The 21,397-nt window shown below is 45.2% G+C and overlaps 1 protein-coding gene across 2 annotated transcripts in view; it reads left to right on the top strand.

The window, feature by feature from the left end:
- The window catches only part of PRKCH (protein kinase C eta), a 118,492-nt gene that overhangs the window by 81,478 nt on the left and 15,617 nt on the right, over window positions 1-21,397 (top strand). For both annotated transcript variants that reach the window (XM_061464217.1, XM_061464218.1), the window contains 2 exons: window positions 16,084-16,222; window positions 17,131-17,319. In XM_061464217.1, coding sequence (XP_061320201.1) covers window positions 16,084-16,222; window positions 17,131-17,319 — 328 coding nt within the window. The remainder of the gene's footprint in view (window positions 1-16,083; window positions 16,223-17,130; window positions 17,320-21,397) is intronic.

The raw sequence follows: 21,397 nt of genomic DNA, 5'->3' as shown, positions 1-21,397 counted from the left end.
GTATTACTAGTTTGAAACTTGGTGCCCAAACAGCAGCTTTACAGACAGAATTTCTGCCTTCACCCACTGTTGAGCACTGAAGGGAGCAAAAATCTTGGCAGCTGATGCCTGCTTCTTGTTTCTCAGCCCAGCCTTGATAAATGAGAAAGCCAAGGAGCTGTTCTGATTCTTGATAGCTGGCCAAGCTCCCAACGAGATAGTCCACCCACTGTGAAGGGCACAGTGCAGCGCTGCCAGGTCCCTCTTTACTTGTGTAAGCACAGAGCATGGTCCTGCCAGTCCTGCTCCCAGTGGGGTCTCTTTGGGGCCAGAGCCAACCCCTGCAGGAGGCTTACGGATCTCAGCATGCAAGCCAATGATGATTTAGGCAGTCCAACTCATATCTTGAACTGCAGAGTTAATTTCAAAGTTGTGATGGCCCATCAATGTCAAAACTTCTGTTGGTAGGTTTGAGATGGAACCAGTGTAACTCATACCCGAAATCATGATTTTTGACCTATCCCTACACTTATCTGTGACTTAGCCACTTGAAACGTACTTTCCTGTCTACTTTCAGAAAGGCAATACTAACCTGTGCTGCTTCCTGGAAATCATGTTGGTTTGGAAAGGAGTCAGAGCAAAGCGAGACTGGCTTTTGAACCTCTAAAGCCCCAAGGCATCTGTGGTTCAAGTGGGCTATTCTGATTCATGAGTGAAAAATCTGTGTTGCACATCCCCCTACACTTTTTTGATCTGGTAAAATTGCTCTGCTCACTCAAGTTGGTGACTACCCTGACAGGGATAGCCCCAGGGGGAAAAATCAGGTATGTTGTGTGATAAAATTAATGGAAAACTGTCTCGCAGCCTGCCCTGTTTCCTGCACCTCATCATTTCAAGTCACAGCTACCTTTTGGGTCTTTCTGGATTGAGGGCTTTCCGTAAGCCACAGGGTAGTCAAGAGAAGCTCCTATCAGAACTGTTGGATGCTGCTTCCCAACATGAACTTGTGGCATCTCTGTATCCCTGCTGGCCAGGAAGCAAGACGGCAAATTCCAACTATTGCCATGAGCCAGTAAGCCAACACTGGACTGGGGATATGTGAAAAGGAGGGGATGTCAAATGATTGTTTCTAGAGGCCTAGCTGTTACCTCTGCATGAGTCAAATGTGTCATGGAGTAGCAGGTATCTCCATGTTCTGTCATGTCTAGGAAAGGTTAATTGAAGTCACTGTTTGACTGAGAGTCCTCCATACTTTCTCTTCACTTCCTTACAACCAGACTTGTTCTGAAATACTCCAGAGAAGCTCCTAATATTTCCAGGTCCTTGCTCTGCTTATGTCTTTCTTGAGACTTTGCTGTGGTTTGGTGTAATTCAAGCCGTTCTGTTCCCAGGGCTAAGTGGCCAATTAGAAGATGGCTGTCCCGCAATAGCGTTGGCTTGTAGATGTGAGCTCCTGATCCCTAATCCTCCGGAGCCCACACTGAGTATGTAAGGATGCCTGTAGCCACAGGGTGTAATAGAGGCATCACTCGCTTGCAGGCTTTTCCTTGGTTGTCAGGGCCATTCACAGCATTGGCCAAGTGAGTGGCTGCATCCCAGGCACTGTTACGTAAGGAAGAATTTTGACATTAATTACGTGTCTTGGCTTTAGGTTTCATGTTGTCTCTCTGGACAGCAGTAATCTCAGAAGATTCAGTGTGGCTTCTGCAAACAAAATAAACAAACTTTATTTTACAAGCTTTGCGCTCTGTTGCTTTCTCCTGGAGCATCCGCTGTTCTGGGACATTTTGCTTTTGTTTCCCTGCCGCTGAGAAGGGACAGTGGTTTTTCTGGCAATGCTGCCGAGCATAGCTAACATGCTAAAGCATTTGAGCTGCAGGAAGGCTGGCACTCACGGTCAGAAACTTAACTTCTGTTTGCTTTCAGCTGCCTTCCTCATCCTGAAAGGCTGGAGGAGGAAGGGATGGGTGGAAGATAGATGCAATGTGCTGCTGCCAGCATGGCTGTAGAAGTTGTCTGAGGCAGAAATGTGTGTGCTGGGTGAGAGATGTCCGTGTGGATCATGTTCTCACACTAATGGCTTTCCTCCCCTCTTTTTCCTGCAACTGAAGTCATTAATGCTCGTTAAGCCAGGATGGAAACAAACCCAAACAACAACAGTCCACAAAATAATTCCATCACTCCAGACTGTTCTTTTTTTTTCCTCTCCAGTGAAGCAATTAGTCTTCTGCAATCCCATTTTAGCCAGACTGGAAACAATCAGCTGGACAATAGCAAATTCCCTTCCTGGCAGGGCAGTCATCGGATCCCCTCCGTGGTGGGAAAGGTGAGGCGCCTTCCTACAACTGTGTCTGAATCTCCCTAAAGAAATTCCTTTGGGCCTTGCTGAAAGCCCTGTTTTTGTGCAGCCCCTCCCAGTGAGTCACGGACTCTGGCTCCTCTGAGAGCCTTCTGTAAGGTCGCATTTTCTCTCAACCCACTGCAGGGTTAACCCTTCTGTGGTTTCGCCTGGGTGCTCTCATGCCTATATGACCCATCCCACTCACTGGCTGATGATGTAGATTGTGGGTGCCAGAAAGTCATGAAGTAGTCTGTGGTTTATACCAACAGCAAGCCAAAATAGGACTTGTGCGTGGGGGGTGTGTGAGAGATTTTTCTAGTCTTGCTCATCTGAGTGGTACTTGGTCCTAGGAATGTCTCAGACTGTGTAAGGGAAGAGTGCTGAGGAGCAGGAGACTGTGTGAACTGAACAAATGTGTTGGAGCTTGGCAAAAAAACAGGGGGTGCAATAGGGAGGAGAGGATCTAGCTGAAGTCCTATGGTAGCACTAGAGAGCCACAGCACAGCTTGGCCAGAGCGAACCAGGAAATCTCTCAGTTCCAATAACTGCTTACGTCATGAGTAATGTGCAGTGCTGTCCTCTACCAAGGGTGAAGCCTGCAGCTGTGCCATGCACAGGGCCTTCCTCTTGCTGCTGAGGTTGGTTGTAATATGTGGGGAAGCACTGGGTTCCCCCTCCGTCACTATACCTCTCTGCAGGGCACCATGTCTGCCTAGCACATAGCACCTTTACTGCCCCAAAAAGCACAGATGGGACAGGACATGGAAGGGCATGTTCAGGTAGGAAATCCGTGCGGCCATGGTGCCGGAGGAGAAGGCTTAAAACACCATAAAGATGGACTTTGCTGTCTTTAGCTTCTAAAAAGCAGCCCGGAGGGCAACATAGTTGGCTGGCCAGTGCTAAACCTGAACGCCTTTCTTTAAAGATGCAGGAAGAAGCTAGGCTGGAATCCATGTTTTGTCTCATTTCTGTACATGAGGTAAAAGCCACAGGGTTGCTAGTCAGGTGTCAGAAAAAGCTCCAGCTGCCCAGGGCAACTGAAGACAAAGGGGAGCTCTGCTTGCTCGGCTGCTGGGTTGAATAGCAAGTCACCGCGTGTTTGAGTAATGTGTCATAGTGCCAGAGCTCTGATGTCTGTGGTATGAAGGTGCTGTGTGGGCACCAGAGCCGCCGGGCTGTGGAGGGCTTTGCCTTGAGATAGAAAGCTGGGGTGGAGAAGCACTTGTGAAGAAATCTGCCATACAGGCTCATCTGGTGATGTGCAGTTGAGGGTGATTCTGCCTGATCCCTGAAGTCTGAATTAGCTGTGGGGCAGAGCCTGCCGCATCCAAGCATCGTACCAGGTGCCAGCTCAACCTGCTCCATGTCTGGGCAGACCTGCTCCAGGAGCCTGCTTTAGTTGCTGCAGGTGAATGAAAGGCTGCTGATAGTTTGTTGGGCATTTTCTGTTTGAGTCATTCCAGCCATGGTGAAGGTTGCTGGCAGTGCCAGGAGTGACAAGTGCTTGGTCTGGGGACAGTGAAACAAATGCCCAAGGGTTGAGTTCCAGGTAACAGGAGGCTGTGGAGACACAGGCATGCACATTGGGAATGTGGAGATTCAAAACCAGTAGCACAAACTTAAGGAATTGGCTGTAGAGAAGGAAGCAACCTGGGTTTACATTTGTATCACTGGTGCTTCCCAAGTCACCACAGGGACAATGTGAGGTGGGAAGTGAAAGTAACCCTGTGTTTAAAAGTTGATTCCCAATGCACATGGATGTAATCTTGATGTAAAAGTAGCTGCTGCATCATGGTGTGGTTGCTTTCCTGTTTCAGTCTAGCACAAAGTGTGCTGCAGCACCCACACCAATCCCACACACAGCATTCTTTGCTCTCACAACCCTACTGTGAAATAGTTTCTTATGCAAAATCATGAAGAGGTTTGCAAACCATTTGTAAAGTAAAGGACTGTGAATTCTGCTTGACAACAGAAACAAGGACTGGCAAATCACATGTGTATAGTGTCCCCAAAGTGCAGAGGGGACATCTATTGCTCCTTGCCTGCATAGCCTATCTGGAATAGTTCTGAGAATTTGTTACTATTAATGTATCTTTTGTGGGTGATGTATTTCAGCATGTTAAAAATTAATATAATTCACCTTTTGTTCCTTTTTCTCAGGGCAGTAAAGAGTCGATCTGAGTCTCTATGGTCTTCCATTAGTCCTCAGTTATTTATTCATGGGGAGAGTATCTTAAAACAGCAGTCCCATTAGGGAGTAGCAGCACTAGACTGCATAGATGAGTTTGGAGTACTTGATGACAGAACCCACTGGAATTGTCAATAACATTAAGAACTGCTTTCCTGCCACAAAATAAAAGTACAGCCTTGTAGGTGGAGTGTGCTAAACTTTGATGAGGACATGAGCTGAAAAGCAACGCACTTTAGATGTCATCTGGGTGTACCTTTAGCAGGCACAGACAAGGACTTCTTTGAAAAACATCTTGCCTTCACATTGACTTTTATATTGTGATAGAAAGTGTGTATTGGTGTGTGATTCTGGCCAGTGTAATCGTGTCAGGTTTAGATATAAAATCTTTAATTCTGAATTCTGATCTGGTGCAGTGCCATCATGCCTCTCATCAAGGATTTCTGTCTGGTTTGCCTGTTGTTTCTAGTCTCCTTAAGAAGTAAGTTTCATTGAGGATCTGTGGGGTCTTCTTAATGCAGAAAGGAACTTACAGTCAAGACACTGAAGCATATAATCCAGGCCTGTGTAAGCGAGGAGAACCTGACAGTTTTAGATCTTCCCCAGTTAAAATAGTAAAATCTGAGAATCCTGTAGTCTGTGGCCTGAAAAAGGCTAAGGTAAGAACAGTTGTCAGTGGTACCTTCAGTAAGCAAGGCATCCTGGTCCTGGACAGAAGGGTGAACAGAGTCACATGAATTGACTCTGAATCAGTCAACTGAAGGATATATGCTACTTGTGCCTAACATGCCCAAGTTTCTGTCTTAGTGGAGCTTGCTATAGTTACCCATTCCTGTCCTGAAAATGCCACTTGTGCTTCCTTTACACAATCTTCCCACTTCTGCTCTGGAGTTGATACTCTTGTGTATTGGGTGATGAAAGGAAAGGGCCACTGATTCTTCATGTTGCAAGCTGTGACTGTAAATGTCCATGGAAGGACTGGCTTGTTTATCAGGGGAAGAAGGACTGTAATATTTCATCTGGAAAGCCAAGACATGCCAGGAAGTGTATTTCCAGAGGCACAAATGCACAGTACCTCCATGACTGCATGTTGCAGAGGGCAGAGTGCTCTGCTGCACTGAGGAGATGACAGTTGGGTTGCGGTGACTTTCATACAGGGACCTGATAGATCTATGTGCTAAACACTCAAGAGGTGAGCAGTGTGAAGACAGACTTTCCTCCTGGTTCTCTTTCTGTCTTTTTTCTAGGTGAGGTCAGTTGAGACAGTGCTTATTTTCATTTTCTGATTCATTTGTTTCATATATTACAGGAACAAGGGAGCTTTTTGTGCACGATAGCCACGTCAGCTAAGCGTTGATTGACTCCTGCTCTCACTTCTGTTTTGCTTGCAATCAGGCAACCAGCTAAGGCACCAATTTGGGAACTTAGGTAGCCTTGCCAGCTGGTGAGTGATATTTTAGAGTGACTGAACTGCCTTGGGAAAGGTCCTGTCTCCCTTGATAGCTGGAATTGGGAGCACTGACCAATGAGACTTGTGGGTTAAGTGCCTGATGTAACACAGGGACAAAACCAGACAGCATTGTTCATAGACTGGTTGGGGTCTGTTTGCTGCCTGTATGGCATTTGGGGTGACCCATGGGATCTAGTCTGTCCCTGTTGGCCTGGCACAAAACTCAGGGTTGCTGGTTCCTGCATGCAGGCAGGTTGGGAGGAGTCCTCAGAAGTGGGAGTGGGATTGCAGAGAGCTCGACATGCCCAGCCAGGACTGTCACCTGGCTCTATCCTGCTTATCCAGGATACTTGAGCTTCACACAGCCCTGCATGAATCAGCTGTAATGAGTGAATAGCAACAGTAATCCACATGAAATAAGAAACTAAACCTTGGGGTAATGACCCATTTTGCTACACTCCTACAAATACCTACAAAACCCACTGATTTCACTGCTGCTATTTAAATTATTTTTGTGGCAAAAAGCAAGGGAGATCAGAACAGTGAAGAAAGCACTTTGTTTGCCTGTGGGTTTATTGGAGTCTTAGGAAAAAAAAAGAGAATCAATGATATCAATGATGGTTTCAGTCTTTTTTTTAAGAAATGACCCTCAAGACTGCATCTCCTAGGAAATGTATTTAAACTTTGTTCCAAGGGGTACTAGGCAGTACCCCCTCCTGCACTGTACTGGGATGCCTGTGTGCTTTTTGCTCACAATGTGTCATTAACACAGAGACAGCTCTTTCTCCACGTGGACAAAATTTCAGTGCAGACAAAATTCAGAGGCATCCATGCTGGCCCAGTGTTGCTCCTTCAAAAGTCAGTAGTAAATTTAGCAGTGCAGGCTAAAGCAAAGTGCTTTTAGAAGTCCTGTCTAAAAATACTTCTGCCTTCAGCTTTGTTCTTTCCATTGTAGAAAGGAGATTAGCACCTATGGCCTTAGCTTTATAAGTCTGGATCTGTAATTCAGAGCCTTAATAAGGTTAAGTAATTTTTTTTTAAGGCCCTAATCCAAAATTGACTGAACCAACAGGATTTCCCCCCCCCCCCCGATTTCCCTGGTTTCAGGATCAGGCTCAGTAGAGTGAATCTTATCCGTATCAGATGAATATGGTGAAGTCTGTCTGACTAGACATACAGGTTCAATGCAGGAGTGTCTCCCCCGCAAAGACCTCCCGGCGTTACCAGTGCTAGCACAGGTTGGTTTGCTGCCCAAGCTGTTGCCAGAGGCAGTCTGAACACATGATCATGATGGATAGGGCCATCCTTATTTTTATTTTTGTTCTTTGATATTTCCTGTAGTGAAACATGCTTCCTAAGACTCTGAGTGTGGGGAGGGTGGATTTCACAGCATCCCTGAGATTAGCAGTGACAGCACACAAGAGTTGATTTCATGGGAGATACTAATTCCCCCAAGGCGGGCTTAGTGGCAGGCATCAGTGAAACCCGTGTCACTCTGTGCGGGTGGAAAGAGGAGCCTTTTCAGCAGCACAGTCCAACTCTGATCCTACCTGGACAGCTTGGAGCTGTGATGGGACCTTTGAGCAGCTCTGCAGTGGCCTATGGGCAGTTCGTGATGGTTAATCTTGGGTAACTCTTCCACTACATCTTGAAGTGTTGAGACCATGTTGTACTGTAGGCACAAGCCTGATTTAATTCTAGTTTCAGGCTTCAAATCAATGATAGTCTATTTTTGTTGAAGTGGTATAATAGGATTATATTTTTAACCTCTCAGCGCTGTCAGTTGTAAGTCCACACCTGATTCTTGTTTGTGCATTTGCATCTTGAGTCTGTTGTATGCTTCCTCTGAAGACTTCAGGCAATACGGCTCACAAAAAAGTATTGTGGTTTAGTTGGGTTTTTTTTTTCTCTCTCCCTCTTTTTCTGGCAAGGATAAAATAGGAGCTCTGTTGGGAGCAACTCAGCAAGTGATGTCTCAGGGCCAGCAAATTCCAGTGTCACTGCCCAGTGGGACTGAGGAGTCTATCACAGGACTAGGCTGGCGGCTCATCCGGAAAGGGAGCGTGTGGCATGCATACCAAGAGCTGGACACGAAGCCTTCTTCTGTCTACCTCTCCCCTTCCCGCAGTAAATAGGAGGACGTTTGCTCTGGGATTCGGGGAAATGCCTCAGGTGTAACTCCTCTTTCCTGACTAGAGTCCCACATAAAAGTGAAGCAAATAATATATGTATTATATATACATATATATATAAAAAAGTACACACACAAATGTGGACATATAAATATATATGGATTGCACCATCTTTGAGATTACTCCAATGTAGCAATCTCCAGCGCGTCTGTATTTCAGCAGTAATGGGTAATGGCTCCAGCTTTCGGGTGCTCCATTTCAGTGTATCTTTTTGCCCTTGTAAATCTGCCTTTGGAAACTATCATTAGCTGTCTTACAGCTGTTGTGCATCTAATAAAGGGGAAGCTAATAGCTGTACCTGGCCTTGAAGGAAATCGTGGCATCCGTGGGGTCTCACTGGATCTGTACCACTCAGGTTCAGACCCACTAACTTGGTGGAAGCTTTGTAATTATATACTGCAGTATGCCAAGGGTTTTTTTTTTAGTGTATGCCTGTATACTTTAGCCTACCACTCTAATTTAATTGGAGGATGAATCATGCCCATTCATCTCAATAGCAATGAAATCATGTCAGTAATTGTGTTAGCTTCCACAGATGCTTTTCTGAAGTGCCCAGAGGGAGGGGAGGTGGGACTGCTGGCACTTGAAACCACCAGAGAGGTCTTGGATGCCCAGTAATGCCAGCTTTGCCATGAGAGAAGTCAACGCCTTGGGCGCCGCTTTGTCTCAGAGCAGCAGCCCAGGGAGTGCCAGGAGGGGACCAGTGCTCTGATGTGGTTTGGGGAACTAGCTTCCAGAGAGGCCCCACCAGCAGGAGGGGGTCAGACAGACGGGGAGCTGGCAGCACTGGGTTCCAGCCCATCTCCACCAAAAAACCCATGGTGTGGCCTTAACCTAGGCAGAAGACTTGCAGAAACTTGTCCTAAAGCTTCAGGGGCTGCTTGACTTTGAGATTAAAATGTAATAGCAGAGTGCTTCTGGATACAAATGCTTGCCAGTCACAGTTTAGTCTGAAGCCCAAGCAACAGGGCAAGAATGTATTTCAAAACTTTATCAGACTTACCCTTGTGAATGTGTAAGACTGATACAGCGTGCCTTTGGACATACTGAAGAGCACAGATGAAGGTGAGTATGAGAATCTCCCTCTGCACAAATTAAAACACCCATGACCTTGTCCTCCAGGGTGGTCCTTGGCCAGTGCTGTGGTATGAGTTTTCAGAGAAGTTCAGCCATGCATTCTGGTGGTGTATCTGACCCTGGATACGCATCCATATTGCATCACTATTACCATCCTGGTGTCTTCAAGAGAGGTGGAGCCTGCTTTAGAGGCTGGGTGGCCATAATCCATCATGCCTTTATCCTAACACGCAGGTGCGGAGCATTTCAACAGGTTTGCACATTGCGTGCCAGCACGGGTGGGTTAGGTGAAGAAGAGAAAAGCCATGGGGGTATTTTATACTGGTACATTCCCCCCCTGCAGCTCTCTGCAGAGACTGGAATGTGCTGTGGTGGGATGAGGCTGTAAAATCCTCAGGAATAGTGCTGGGCTCCTGGCTGGAAAATGCTCAGGTACTGAGCTGCCTGTGTGATTAACCTTCCCCGTGAGCTGCCTCTGCTTACCACAGCTGCATCAAGTGCTGTCTGTTGTTATATGGCCTAGCACTGAGTGTTAACTTTTAGTGGAGTTTCACACGCTCATACCACTCATCTGGGTCTGAGTTGAATCTCTGAATCAATATGTTAGTTTCTGCTTTCGCTTTGTTTCTGAGAAACGTGAAAGCTCAGTCTGGAGCTGTTGTGCCTGTATTTACAGTCCCTAAACACTTATACGTGGTCAGTTTTTGAAAATAACTTCTGGCCCTTAGGACAGAGCAGAAGGGCACCTCACTATGTTTCATCCCTGCTTTCTGGTAATTATGAATTACAAATATCTGGAGAGATCTTCTCTGGATTTCTGTCATAGAATCATAGAATAGTTAGGGTTAGAAAGGACCTTAAGATCATCTAGTTCCAACCCCCTGCCATAGGGCAGGGACAGCTCACGCCTGTCCTATTATATTGCACTGGAAGTTGCAGTATGACTGCTGTAGTTGGGGTGTCCGTGTGCATGCTGGTGGTCTGAATGGGTTTGCACCTCAGAAGTTTGGAAACTAGGAGAAATGTTTTCTGCACCCAAGAGAACAGTTTTCAGGAAAACAAGGAGTGTAGTGATGTTTTGCAGTCGCAGCATTGTATTTGAACATTACTCATGCAGTACGGCGGAGGATAAAGTACACAGACTAAATCCCATAGGACTTGGGGGATTGTGCTGTGAAGCTGTGGGTGTGTGTAGCAACACTTTTTTTCTCAGCTTGTGAGTCCCATACCATGGTGTATGTAAATGGCTACATGCTGGTTATATTCTGTATAACAGTGCTGGGTCTTACCTCTGCTTCTTCTCTTGGTTCTGTACCCAAGAGGGTGCTGTCTTTAAGCACAGCAGGGTTGCTCCAGCTACACTGATTTTCCCCTTTAAAGTATGTCAGGAGCTGAATTAGAGGAAGCCTCCAAGGGTGGGAGGGAGCAACAGCTCGTCCTTTTATTTGGCAGCAAAACTCAGGATCTCAAACCGTTTTTCTCCAGCTCGGTGGAGCTTGATCTTTGCCTGATCTCTGCTTTGTGGCTCCCTTTTTCAAAGGCTGGTAACATGGAGTTTCATTTGTGATTTCAATATTTCCCCCTACCCTAAAGATGTCTACCAACTAAGCAAATAACAGCTTAGCCTGTGTTTTTATGTCCTAGCTCCAGTAGAATATATTGCAAGTGTTGTCTTTAGCCTGCATTTACTGCTACATGCTGACGCTCAGCTTTACCATTGCTTAGGAAATTTCCTTAACTTTTCCTTAATGCTGTAAGAATATCAGTTTCTGTTTATAAAAACTTACTTGACCATAAAAAAAAAAGTTTGATTGTCATTAGAAAAATGTGGGAGATACGAATTGTTTTTTGTCAAGGAATTTTTAAGTGAGTTCTCTACAACCTAAGGCACATGGGGTTGGAAGTCGCCCCAGTTTCCAAAGTGATATGAAATATTGGGAACAATACATGGAGGTCCCTAGTCCAAAGCTGGTGAGAATGGAATTGTGAAAATAATTACTTGCTTTGAGTTTGGTAACTGAGATTCCAATATTTAGTGTGGAAAGAAAGACAAAAAATCGCTTCAGAAGTTGTGGGCCCAAAATAGTTGTTAGGGCTTCTTAAACGTAACAATATTTTTTTGCAACCTAAGAGAATATTGGTTTTGAGTAAAATAAAATATTTTGGTTTGAGTATTATTAATGAATGCAAAGGAAAATGGGAAGTTATATTAGCTTCACATGAGTTTTTAGGGCTTTACATAAAACTGAGAGCTCCAGCTGTTCTCCTCTTTATTTAATCGTAATACTAGTTTAAATCTGTTGTCTTCTATATTTGGAGCAAACCTCCAACTTGAAAAATCCTACCTCTTCGATAAGTATCTTACCAACTGTGCTATTCCATAGGCTGCAGGTCTTTCATTCTCCTCTACTGAATTTGCTTCATTTTGCAAAAAGTAATCTCAGTTTCACTGAGCAGGAGTTGGAAGCTTGTCTTGCTTTGGCTACCAGAGCAGGCAATAGAAACACATTTTTCTCCATCGTGATGGAGATTTTATTATTTCTATGGAGCAAAATGACTTCAGCAGAAGAGGTGAAGAAAAACCAAAATCTACTCCCTGCTTGCGAAGGGTGTTTGAATGTGCAATTGCTCACCCAAAGGTGTTCCCAAGGAGTATCTAAATGGCCTTGCATGCTGAAGATTTAATAAAGCAAAGATTTTCTCTTTCAGAAATGCCCAAATTACTCATTTAGCTAGTTCCAGTTTCAGAGATTTTATTTTTCAATTGCCCTTTTATTTTCTATTTTTTTTTCTTAAACATTTGGCTGGAGTTTTACATTAGTCGCACCTATTTGTGGCTAGCTCCCACTGCTTTGTACCTACATCTTTCATGACTAAATGATTTGCATCAAGACGGGAACAGCAGGCTTCTATGAGCTTTAAACTGGACTTTTGGGATTACTAACCTGGGAGAACCTTGATCTGAGTCAGGAAGCCAGTTTCTGCCCTCCCTACTCCTGTGAAGAAGATCCTTACCATGTGTACAGCCCTTACAGCACAGGGTGCTAAAACCAAAAGAGAAAAAAAAACCAAAACCCAAACCAAAACTTCATTCATTAAAATATCATTTCCACATCACGAGTGAGATGATCAGAGTAGAAGGAGTGGCAGGTACATGTATAACACCTATTCACTGGCAAAGCTCCCTGCTGCAGGGAAATTGCATTTGACAGATGCTGCAGGAAAGGGCTGGATCATCTGCAATTGCAGTTTTGGGTTTTTACAGATGTTAAACTCAAGCAGCAGATGTGTAAAGAGCACCTCTTCCAGTGAGTGACGCTGAAGCAGCTCATTTTGTCATTTCTTCTGGGTCTAGACTAAACCAAGGCCATTAAGCTGTTATGTTGAGCTGCCTGTGAGGACAAAGGCTGCCTTTCTGAGTCGGGATGAAGCCTGTTTTCCAGTGGAGGTTTGCCAGTGAAAGGCAGAACCTCAGCTGGACCTTAGAATCTCAGCCCTCAGAAAACCTTTCTGCCTTTATTGCTTCATTGAACTGCTAAAAATACTGAATGGAAAATGCAAGTATTAAGGAAATGAGGTAGATTTGGGCTTTCTGAGCTGGATGACTTCCAGTTTCATCAGCTTCCTGGAATCCTTACTGTGAAAATGAAGTGTTCCCTGTAAATCTCAGAAACCTGTCAGTGTTTTTGCTCTCATGTGGCCGTGTTGGTTCACGGGATATGGTGCATAGGGAGACCTGTCAACATCGAGCAGTAAGAACAGAGCTTTTGGCTGCTGGGATTGCTTGGGATGAATGCTCAAACACCTGACCAAACTACAGCTTTCCCAGACAATTATTACCTTACGAGAAAGCAGGCTCCAGAGGAGCTGCGTGGCTGAGCCTGCCACTGTGCTGGTCCATGAGACCTGCTCCAAGAGGCATGTGTGGGGTCATCTTCTGTGGCCTTGCCAAGTAAAGAGCATTGAGAAGTCTCTGTCATGAGAGGTCCTCCTCTAAAGTGATCTGCACGTAGCCAGAGTGCCTGAGCAAGTGAGAGCAGATTGATGTCACATTACCGGTTAGTGGAAACAGAAAATGCCTAACTACACGAGGAGACAACAGGCACTCTTAATGGATTTAACGTGCTGAGAAGCGGAGGGGCTGGAGGTTTGCTTTGTGTGGTTAAAACTGTAGTCACCCAGTGAGAGGCAGGCAGTTTAGATTTAATGACAATTACATTACAGGGGCTCTCTGGGAGGATGCAGCAGCCACAGAGTGCTCTTGCACCTGCAGAAGCTCTGACCATCCTGTTGGTGTAGTGAGTGTGGTGTATTACACAGCTAGCAGGGATTTCAGAGTGCCTGGTGATCTTGTCTGCAGAGCTGACCCTGGTGTCTTGCCTCTGCTCCTCAGGTTCTCCATGAGGAACCATAACCTGCTTACTCCATATACGTGACTATGTTTCTGCTGGCTTGGGTATAAGGAAGGTGTATCGGGAAGTATTCCCAAGTCATTCCAGTACATGGCAGATGTTTGGGACAGTGGGGGAGAGGTTTGCAAAGGGGATCTCCAAGCAAGTTCGTCAAAATTTCCCTTACAGTTTCACCTCTATGGGCACCCCCAACAGTCAGTCCTGCCCAAAAAAGATGTTTGCTGTATTTAAAACTGAGCCAAGAATAAACTGTGTATTTCAACCACATTGCAGACTCCTGGAAACAAGGCCTGCCTTCATGCTTGGAGGGCTGCTCTGCCAGGAACCACAGGGAAGAGCAACAGGAGCTATGGCTGGAAACTGCTGCTGACAGCGTACTGTCATGAGTGACCACGTACAATACCTCTCACTGTGCTTGCCTAAAGTCTTTCCAGGATGAGCCTTTGGCCTTGACAGCCATTTTTGATTCTCAGAAAGGGAAAAATAAGTGTCTTATGCTGAGCATCCCATCCACAGGAAACACTGCAGCATAAAGCAGGCATTGGCACTGTCCTTGGCATCGGAATCTCACTGGTCACCATGTAGCTGCTGGGCCTGCTGGGAAGGGGAGCATCACTGCAGAGGGCTTTTTGCTGGCTTGTGTTGCCATGCTGTGTCAAAGTTGAAGAGAGAGGATGTATGATCTTGTGATTAAGATCTGCAGCTGGAATTCAGGAAGCTGGTATTCAGTCCTGGTTCTCGGGGACACAGGCAAATTTCTTAACCTCTACTCCTCACTTTCTCATCCTTTAAACATAGGCTAATAATACTTTTCCTTATCTCTTTAGGACAGGATGTAGCTCTAATTGTATAGCACAGTGCGTCACTGATCTTTCCACTGCACAGCTGTCTCAAGCTCCAGAGAGGTTTCTGGTGGTGGTGTGGGCTGTAGAAATGCCAATGCACAACAAAACAATTGACGACCTGATTTTCACTTTAACACCATAGTTACAGTGGATGAACAGGATCAAGCTGGATTCAGATTTCAGCTCATCCAGAGATTTTCATATTGATATGGAGATGCCACCACCTATGTTACCACCCTTCCCATTGCTCCCCCTTCCCAGGGAAATAGGTGTCCAACCAGAGGGCAAAATGGATCAAGTTCCAGCATGGATTTCATGAAGGAGTCTTGAGACCCTCAAATATATTCATTTATTTGATCCTTCTCTGAGCATCTGCATGACTTTGAAAGTGGCTTTGTCTAGGCCTATAATGTGTCCTCCATCTCAGTAGAATGAGCTGCTGTGAGGGCTCTGTATAACTCTTGGACCAGTACCTGAGGTGCTTCAGAAAATGAACTGCAAACTATGTGTACTGCACAAAGCTCCCATCTTAGCTCCTTTCCTCCATCTGTGACAGTGCCTACAGCATGCCTGGCAGCTGAAAAGCAGAGGTGCTATGACCTGGTATGTATTCTTAGGAAGGCATTGCTTAAGTCTGCAGATGACCCCGTGCTTTCTGGTCATGTTCCTGACAGCGCTTCTGACTGCAGGCTATTCCCTCAGGGAGTATCAAGGTCAGGGAAGCTGATAAGCTGTGTTATGGCTCTGTCATTTTGGCAGCTCTGCTTTTGATAGGGAGCTCCCAGCCTCCTAGGGGTGACGTACTGGAAAATGAGCCCTTTTGCAGGTGGTCTTCTGTAACAGTGACAAGGAGGTCCCCATGCACCCTAATGAAGGCTATGGGAGACATTTACTTCTTGCAATAGTGCAGTCCTGCTGGAATTGATACCCCTGGAAGGACTAAGACTTTGTCTTATGATGGGGGCATCCCACACTGGCCACAGATCCCCCCAGTCTATACGGTGTATTGTCAGCAGGGAGCTTCTTTTCTTCTCAGCTTGGATAATACTCCAGGCTTGGTTTATCAGTCAGCCTTGACTTAGTACAGGCAAGTCTGGGATCTTAACCCCACACACCTCGGGAGAAGAGGGGACCTGCTTTCCCCTAAAGAAGCCTTGCATGCCTCCTGGCTTCAGCTCCATGCTCCCTGTGCAGCGCTTTGCTGAATCAGAGCACGTCCCCTGCTGTGCGTTCTGCTGCATCATAACATCATTACGCAATTTGACAGCTCTGGCAACCTCTGCTCCAGTGAATCCCAGAGCTAAATGAGCAGGAGCTGTGCCAGCCAGGCTTGTGGTGTGTTTAGAAAGCCGTGTGGGCGAACTCATATAGCACTTGCCCATACTAAATGCATTTTGGCAAACGGGTGTTTGTTCCTCCCTCCCTTTTGTAAGAGATGAAGCAAAAGAAAACCCCTCCTGCATGACTTCTGTTTATTTTTTTATGATTATGAGGCTTGTCCAGTTTGCAGGTTAAGCTTGTGAAGCCTGGGACGCTGCCTCCGTTTGTGCTGGGGTTGCTCCAAGCATGTAGTGACTTGATGAACAATTCTCGTTGTAGGGACTTGAAGTTGGACAACGTGCTGCTGGACTATGAGGGTCACTGCAAGCTGGCAGACTTTGGAATGTGCAAAGAAGGCATTCATGATGGCATTACCACAGCCACCTTCTGTGGTACACCAGACTACATCGCTCCGGAGGTATAGGAACCTTTCTGAGCCCAGGAAAATTGGCTGCAATATGAAAAGTGTAGGTTAGCTTCGGAACAGCAAGTGTACTTCCTGGTGTCTTTAGCTACACCTTATTTGACTGCTGGGTGCAAGGATTCCTCATAGATCTATGCTTGTATAATCTTTGTGCAAGTAAAGCATGAGTAAACCTTCACGCTGCTGTTAAGCACCAAGATAAGCCTGTATTTTGGTTTAGGAAATGTGAGGTGAAAAATGGAGGAGCAGCTGTAAAAGTCTTGAGGCACATAAAGATACTGGCCCAGTTTAATTTGAAAGGAGATTGAATTCACCCTTGTTTCTTTTTTTCTACCTCCTCCTATTCCCTGTCATTCCCAAATTTCACTACAAAATTAATAAACACCTCTTTAAGGAGCAGCTGCTCTCCAGATGCTGCCAGATGTTCTGACAGGGTTTCAGATCCTTCTTCAACACTATTGAATTTTTGCCAGTGGTTTGTGTTTGTTCCTTTCTCACACACTCACGCTCCTTCCCCTCTGCAGCTAAAAGCCTTGCCATTGGAGCCGGGTAAGCAGTTCCTTCCCAGGGGCAAGAAAGGCGGTGTCAACCCACACACATGGCTGCTCTGCCGCTTCTGAGGCTCAGCCAGTTTTGCTGAAATCCCCTTCTCCTCCTGCTAACCCCTGGCGTGGGTTTGTTTCCCAGGTGACCCTGTGAGCAGCCAAGCTCTTATTTAATGTATCTGATGTACCTTTGTGTTGATACCAGCTTGAGATCACCTATATGTTCCTGGACATATAGCCAGTTTAGCAGAGAGCACTGTTAGGACAAGTGAGAACTTCCACATTAATGTTTCATCCCCTGTTCCTCCCCTCCTAAGAAGCTTTAGGGTTGATATTTCTTTCCCGTCTCTTCTTCAGATCCTGCAGGAGATGCTGTATGGCCCTGACGTAGACTGGTGGGCCATGGGCGTGCTGCTGTACGAGATGCTGTGTGGCCACGCGCCCTTTGAGGCGGAGAATGAGGACGACCTCTTTGAGGCCATTCTGAATGATGAAGTCGTCTACCCGACATGGCTCCAGCAGGACGCAGTGGCAATTCTCAAAGCAGTGAGTCCATTTGGCTACTCGCGTTCTCTCTGGCTTTCTTCAGCCTAAATCTAGCAAAAGGAAGCAGGGCTGGGGGTGGGGCACTCAGAAGTTGCTGTTACCCTGGTCTTTTTCTTACCTTGGATTGAAGGGTAAACAAACAAACAAATCCTGACACACTTAGGTGTGTTTGCTAGTTATGTCCTTTGTATGGTTCAGCTGCCTGCTTGGTAAGCAAAGTGTCTGCATGTCTGTGTGTCTGGGCATTCCGCTGCTGACTTAATAATTTACACTATACAGTCAGAACAGAAGCAGCAGTTATACACAGTATTTAATCAATAGTGAATATATGATTTCCATGCAATTGGAGTGGTGAAAAAGTGAAGTCTTCATGATAATCCTTCCCTCTGATGGTAATACCAGTTATCCCCCAGGGTTTCCTGTCTACCTGTGTACAAAGACAGGGGTTTGATTTTCTGTGGGGAGTAAAAAAAAATGGAGCCATAGAGCAAACAGTTTGAGGAGAGCTTTTGCTAGCTACACTTAGTCCTTGTTCTACCATGTATTCCTGAATTTTCCCAGGAGCTCTCATCTGCGTGCCTTCCATCCTTTGCCTATGACATGGGAGTGAAGCTTTTTAAGATTTCAGGCTGTGTGTGTACAAACAGTGCCTAGTGCAGTGGAATTGGCCTGGCTTTACTGTAATGGATCAAAAGGTGATTAAATGATGAGGGTGTTAAGCTACGAATGAGGAGACCTAACACGGCTCTTCTGCTACTGACTTCTTCCTGCCCGTAATCAAGACACGTAATATATTTAGGCACCCTTTGGAAAGAGAAGGATAAGAGTATTCCATTTCCTTGCAAAAGCACTGTGACCAAAGGTGTGTTTAAGACTGGATACAACTAAATATTGTCGTAATAGAGGATCTACAAAATAGTTGGATAAAATGGTAGCTCATAGTAACTTGTGGAGCATTGACCCTAAGAAATGAGGTAATGAGTGGTGGGACTATTTAAAGGAAAGAGGAGAGTTCATTTTCATTAGATCTTCAGGTTTCTGCTGAAAGACTTCTGTTGTACACTGACTGAGCAGCTACTTTCTGTATCTGAAAACACATCTAATAAATACTACAGAAATCAACCAAGAATAAAATCCACTTCTTGAGAGGCAAAGGACTGTGTTACTGAAATAGCAGGTTGTGCTCAGGAGTGCCTGTCATGCTGAAGGCTACCTTTGGTCTTGGAAATAACCCGTAACATGTTCAATTTTATTTATTTTATTTTTTTAAGTGAAGTTCAGGCTCTTGTGGCATTTGGAGCCACGTTCATGTTGTTGGGTTGGGAATCTTGAGTGTCTGAGCCGATTCCTCTTCTGCAGGAGCAAGTAATAGCAGAGTGGATTTGTTGCAGGCATCTAGTGTAACTATAAGATGGAGGTAAAATGTGGCCAGGTAGATGCTCATCGTAACAGGAATTTCAGGGTATGATAAAATATGAATTTTAGCCTCTTGATGAAATGCTTGTTTTCCTAATTCAGGTAGGGACCTCATAGAAACAGCCAGCACTAGCGGCAGCCACCCCAGGCTGCTTTAGCTCGTGTTCAGAGCCCAGCTTTTAGAGTGGGTCCCTTTTGCTTCCCTTTCAGAGTGGGCAAGCAGCCTGATGAGAGGCTTTGGAGAAAGAGGGCCAGAATTGAGGATGGAGCTAAGAATTTAAATAAAGACCGACTGAGTGCCTCCAAAACTGCACAGTCAGCTTAGCAATTGCTGCTTACTTGCCTGAAAAAGGTCTCCTGTCCAGCCACTCTGCTTGTCTGCTGTGTCACGTGTTGCTGGTGAAACCTAAATGAAAGCAAAACTGCCTCTCTGAGTGCACGTGTGCTGCTCAAGAGAAGCACTATGCTATGTATGCTTTGGGAAAAAGGCTGAAATTTAGGGCATTAGCCAGGAGCCTGGTGTTTAACCAGGGGAAGTTGCAACTGGAATTTTGGCTGGACCTTCAGTTCTTCAGTGTTTCTGCTCCCTGGGTGGCTGCTACCTAGAGGCAATTTTTGCATCTTATTTTACAGCACTGATGGTAAAATAAAGCCTGAATTTCTGCAACTTCACAGTAGCTGCTTTTGGGACTAAGAGCTGATCACTAGAACTCATTTCCACTTCCCTATCTTATGCTGAGTTTTTAGAGGCATCACAGCATATTACCTTTAACAGGAAGGAAACATCCTGTCATGAGGTTGTCTGGGACTCTAGATTAAAAAGGGAAAAACCCACATGCTTTGATTTTTTTTGAATGATAACAAATGTGATTTCTGCTGAGGTATTATATTTGCAGTGTACTGATAATGTTTGATCAGTATTTTTAGGTTTCAGTGTAACACAGACTGGTGAACCTGGTTTTTTTTGTACCTTTGTGGCTATTTTGTGAAGGAAGGTGGTAGATTTTCAGCTGCTAAGTATGTAGATTATTTTTCTCAGAGACTACTGATGCTAATATTATGTCTCCTAGATACAGCATTATTACTGTGTGAGTGTCTTCTAATCACTACTGTGTTTGCCTCCAACAAAAAGTGAACTTAAGTTCCCTGACTTACAGCTGTGACAGGGCTTTCTAACCAGTGATGTTAAATGCTCCAGAGAATCAGAGCACTCAGCTACTGCAGTGACATAAATGATTATAAGGAATTACGTGGCATAGGAAGACTGTGGAAGACCAGGGAGTTAAACAGGGAGTCTCCTGTATTACAGGCTAAGGCCTTAATAGCCTTAATAACTGGATTATCCCCTCACTAAAAGTTCTGGCCTCTAACCTTGAAAAGGACTAACTGAGAATTCACTTAGTCCTGAACTGTACAAAGCTCTGAAGCAAAAATCAAATTCTGCCAGAAAGATGCAACTAGATGTAGGTGCTTAGAGATGTTCTACAAATGGATATATCTAGGTTTGGAAAGCACTTGGTCCATTTGCCTTCATGAAAAGCTTCATTGTAAACAAGGATAATATGGTTTAGGACCCATTTTACGGATGCTGTTATTTTGGTTTGCTTTTGTTTACCATAATTGTGCTTCACCAATTTCCCCCCTTCAGAAACCAGCTGATTTCTGAAAGCTGTATCCTGTTCATCTCTGCGGTTTCCCAGTAATAACCAGCATATGTCCTTAGGACCTCATTTAGATCACTGGGTGTTCCTGGTGTGTTTTTGAGCACTGTACCAAGGAAAACAAACCAAACTCAGCGTCATGGGACCTTGTTTAGAATTGAAAGCAGAAATATTTGTGCTCTACAAAAAGAAGTTTTTATCTGTTTCCATTTTTAATGTTTTCTTTTTTACCCTTGGATGTTTTCCCTCAAGAGCTGGGGGAAGAGTAGGGAGAGCTAAATCAGTGTAAATCAGCTGGATTTTCCTGGAGTGAATACTCCTAGAGGAGGGAAGCAGAAAATCTCACTCATGTGCTCTACCCTGTCTGACTGTGTCGCTGGGGAATTTGGGTATTGGTGGGTCAAGTCAGGTGAAGAGGACACAAACTGAGGTCTCCACTGCTTGTGTGAGCAACTGGGCCTGGATCTGCTTGTGGGTGTAAAATAAGTGCAAAAAGGGAGAATTGCTGTTGAATGGATTCAGACCACTTCAGCACATTCTAAACATTCAGTTTTGCTTTGATTTTGAGCCTTCCTCCCAAAAGGCTTCTCCATAGCCCTAACTGAATGCAATTACAAGGAGTTTATGCCAGAGGAGTTATTGGGTTTGTGTGAGTAAAAGAAATTCTTTCAAATGCTCTTTGCCATCGGTTGACAGAGTTGTCACCAGTTTGTGATGATAAAGAGACTGTGAAAGAGCAGCTTTGTGAGCATGCAGAGAGCAGAGACTGCCACACTATTATCTTTTACAGGGAGAGTGCAGCTGGAGTTCGCAGCATGTTGGTGTTCTGAATTTGTAAATTGTCACTAGCAGAAAGTGCTTTAGCAAAAAGGGGGTCTTTTCAGGCAGGCAGAGGCTTTGGGATTCAGCTGACTGAACTGCAAGATGAAACACAATCCTCGCGTTTCCCGTAAGCAGGGTGGTATTTTGGCAGCATGTTTCACCCACTTCATGTATGACTT

Source organism: Pezoporus flaviventris, unplaced genomic scaffold, assembly GCF_033815535.1.
Source record: "Pezoporus flaviventris isolate CSIRO_AGI_PZ_B2104156 unplaced genomic scaffold, CSIRO_AGI_Pfla_v1 ptg000036l, whole genome shotgun sequence".
In the NCBI taxonomy this organism is placed as follows: Eukaryota; Metazoa; Chordata; class Aves; order Psittaciformes; family Psittacidae; genus Pezoporus; species Pezoporus flaviventris.
The sequence above is the reverse complement of the archived record's forward strand: the minus strand, read 5'-3'. Positions and strand labels throughout refer to the sequence as shown.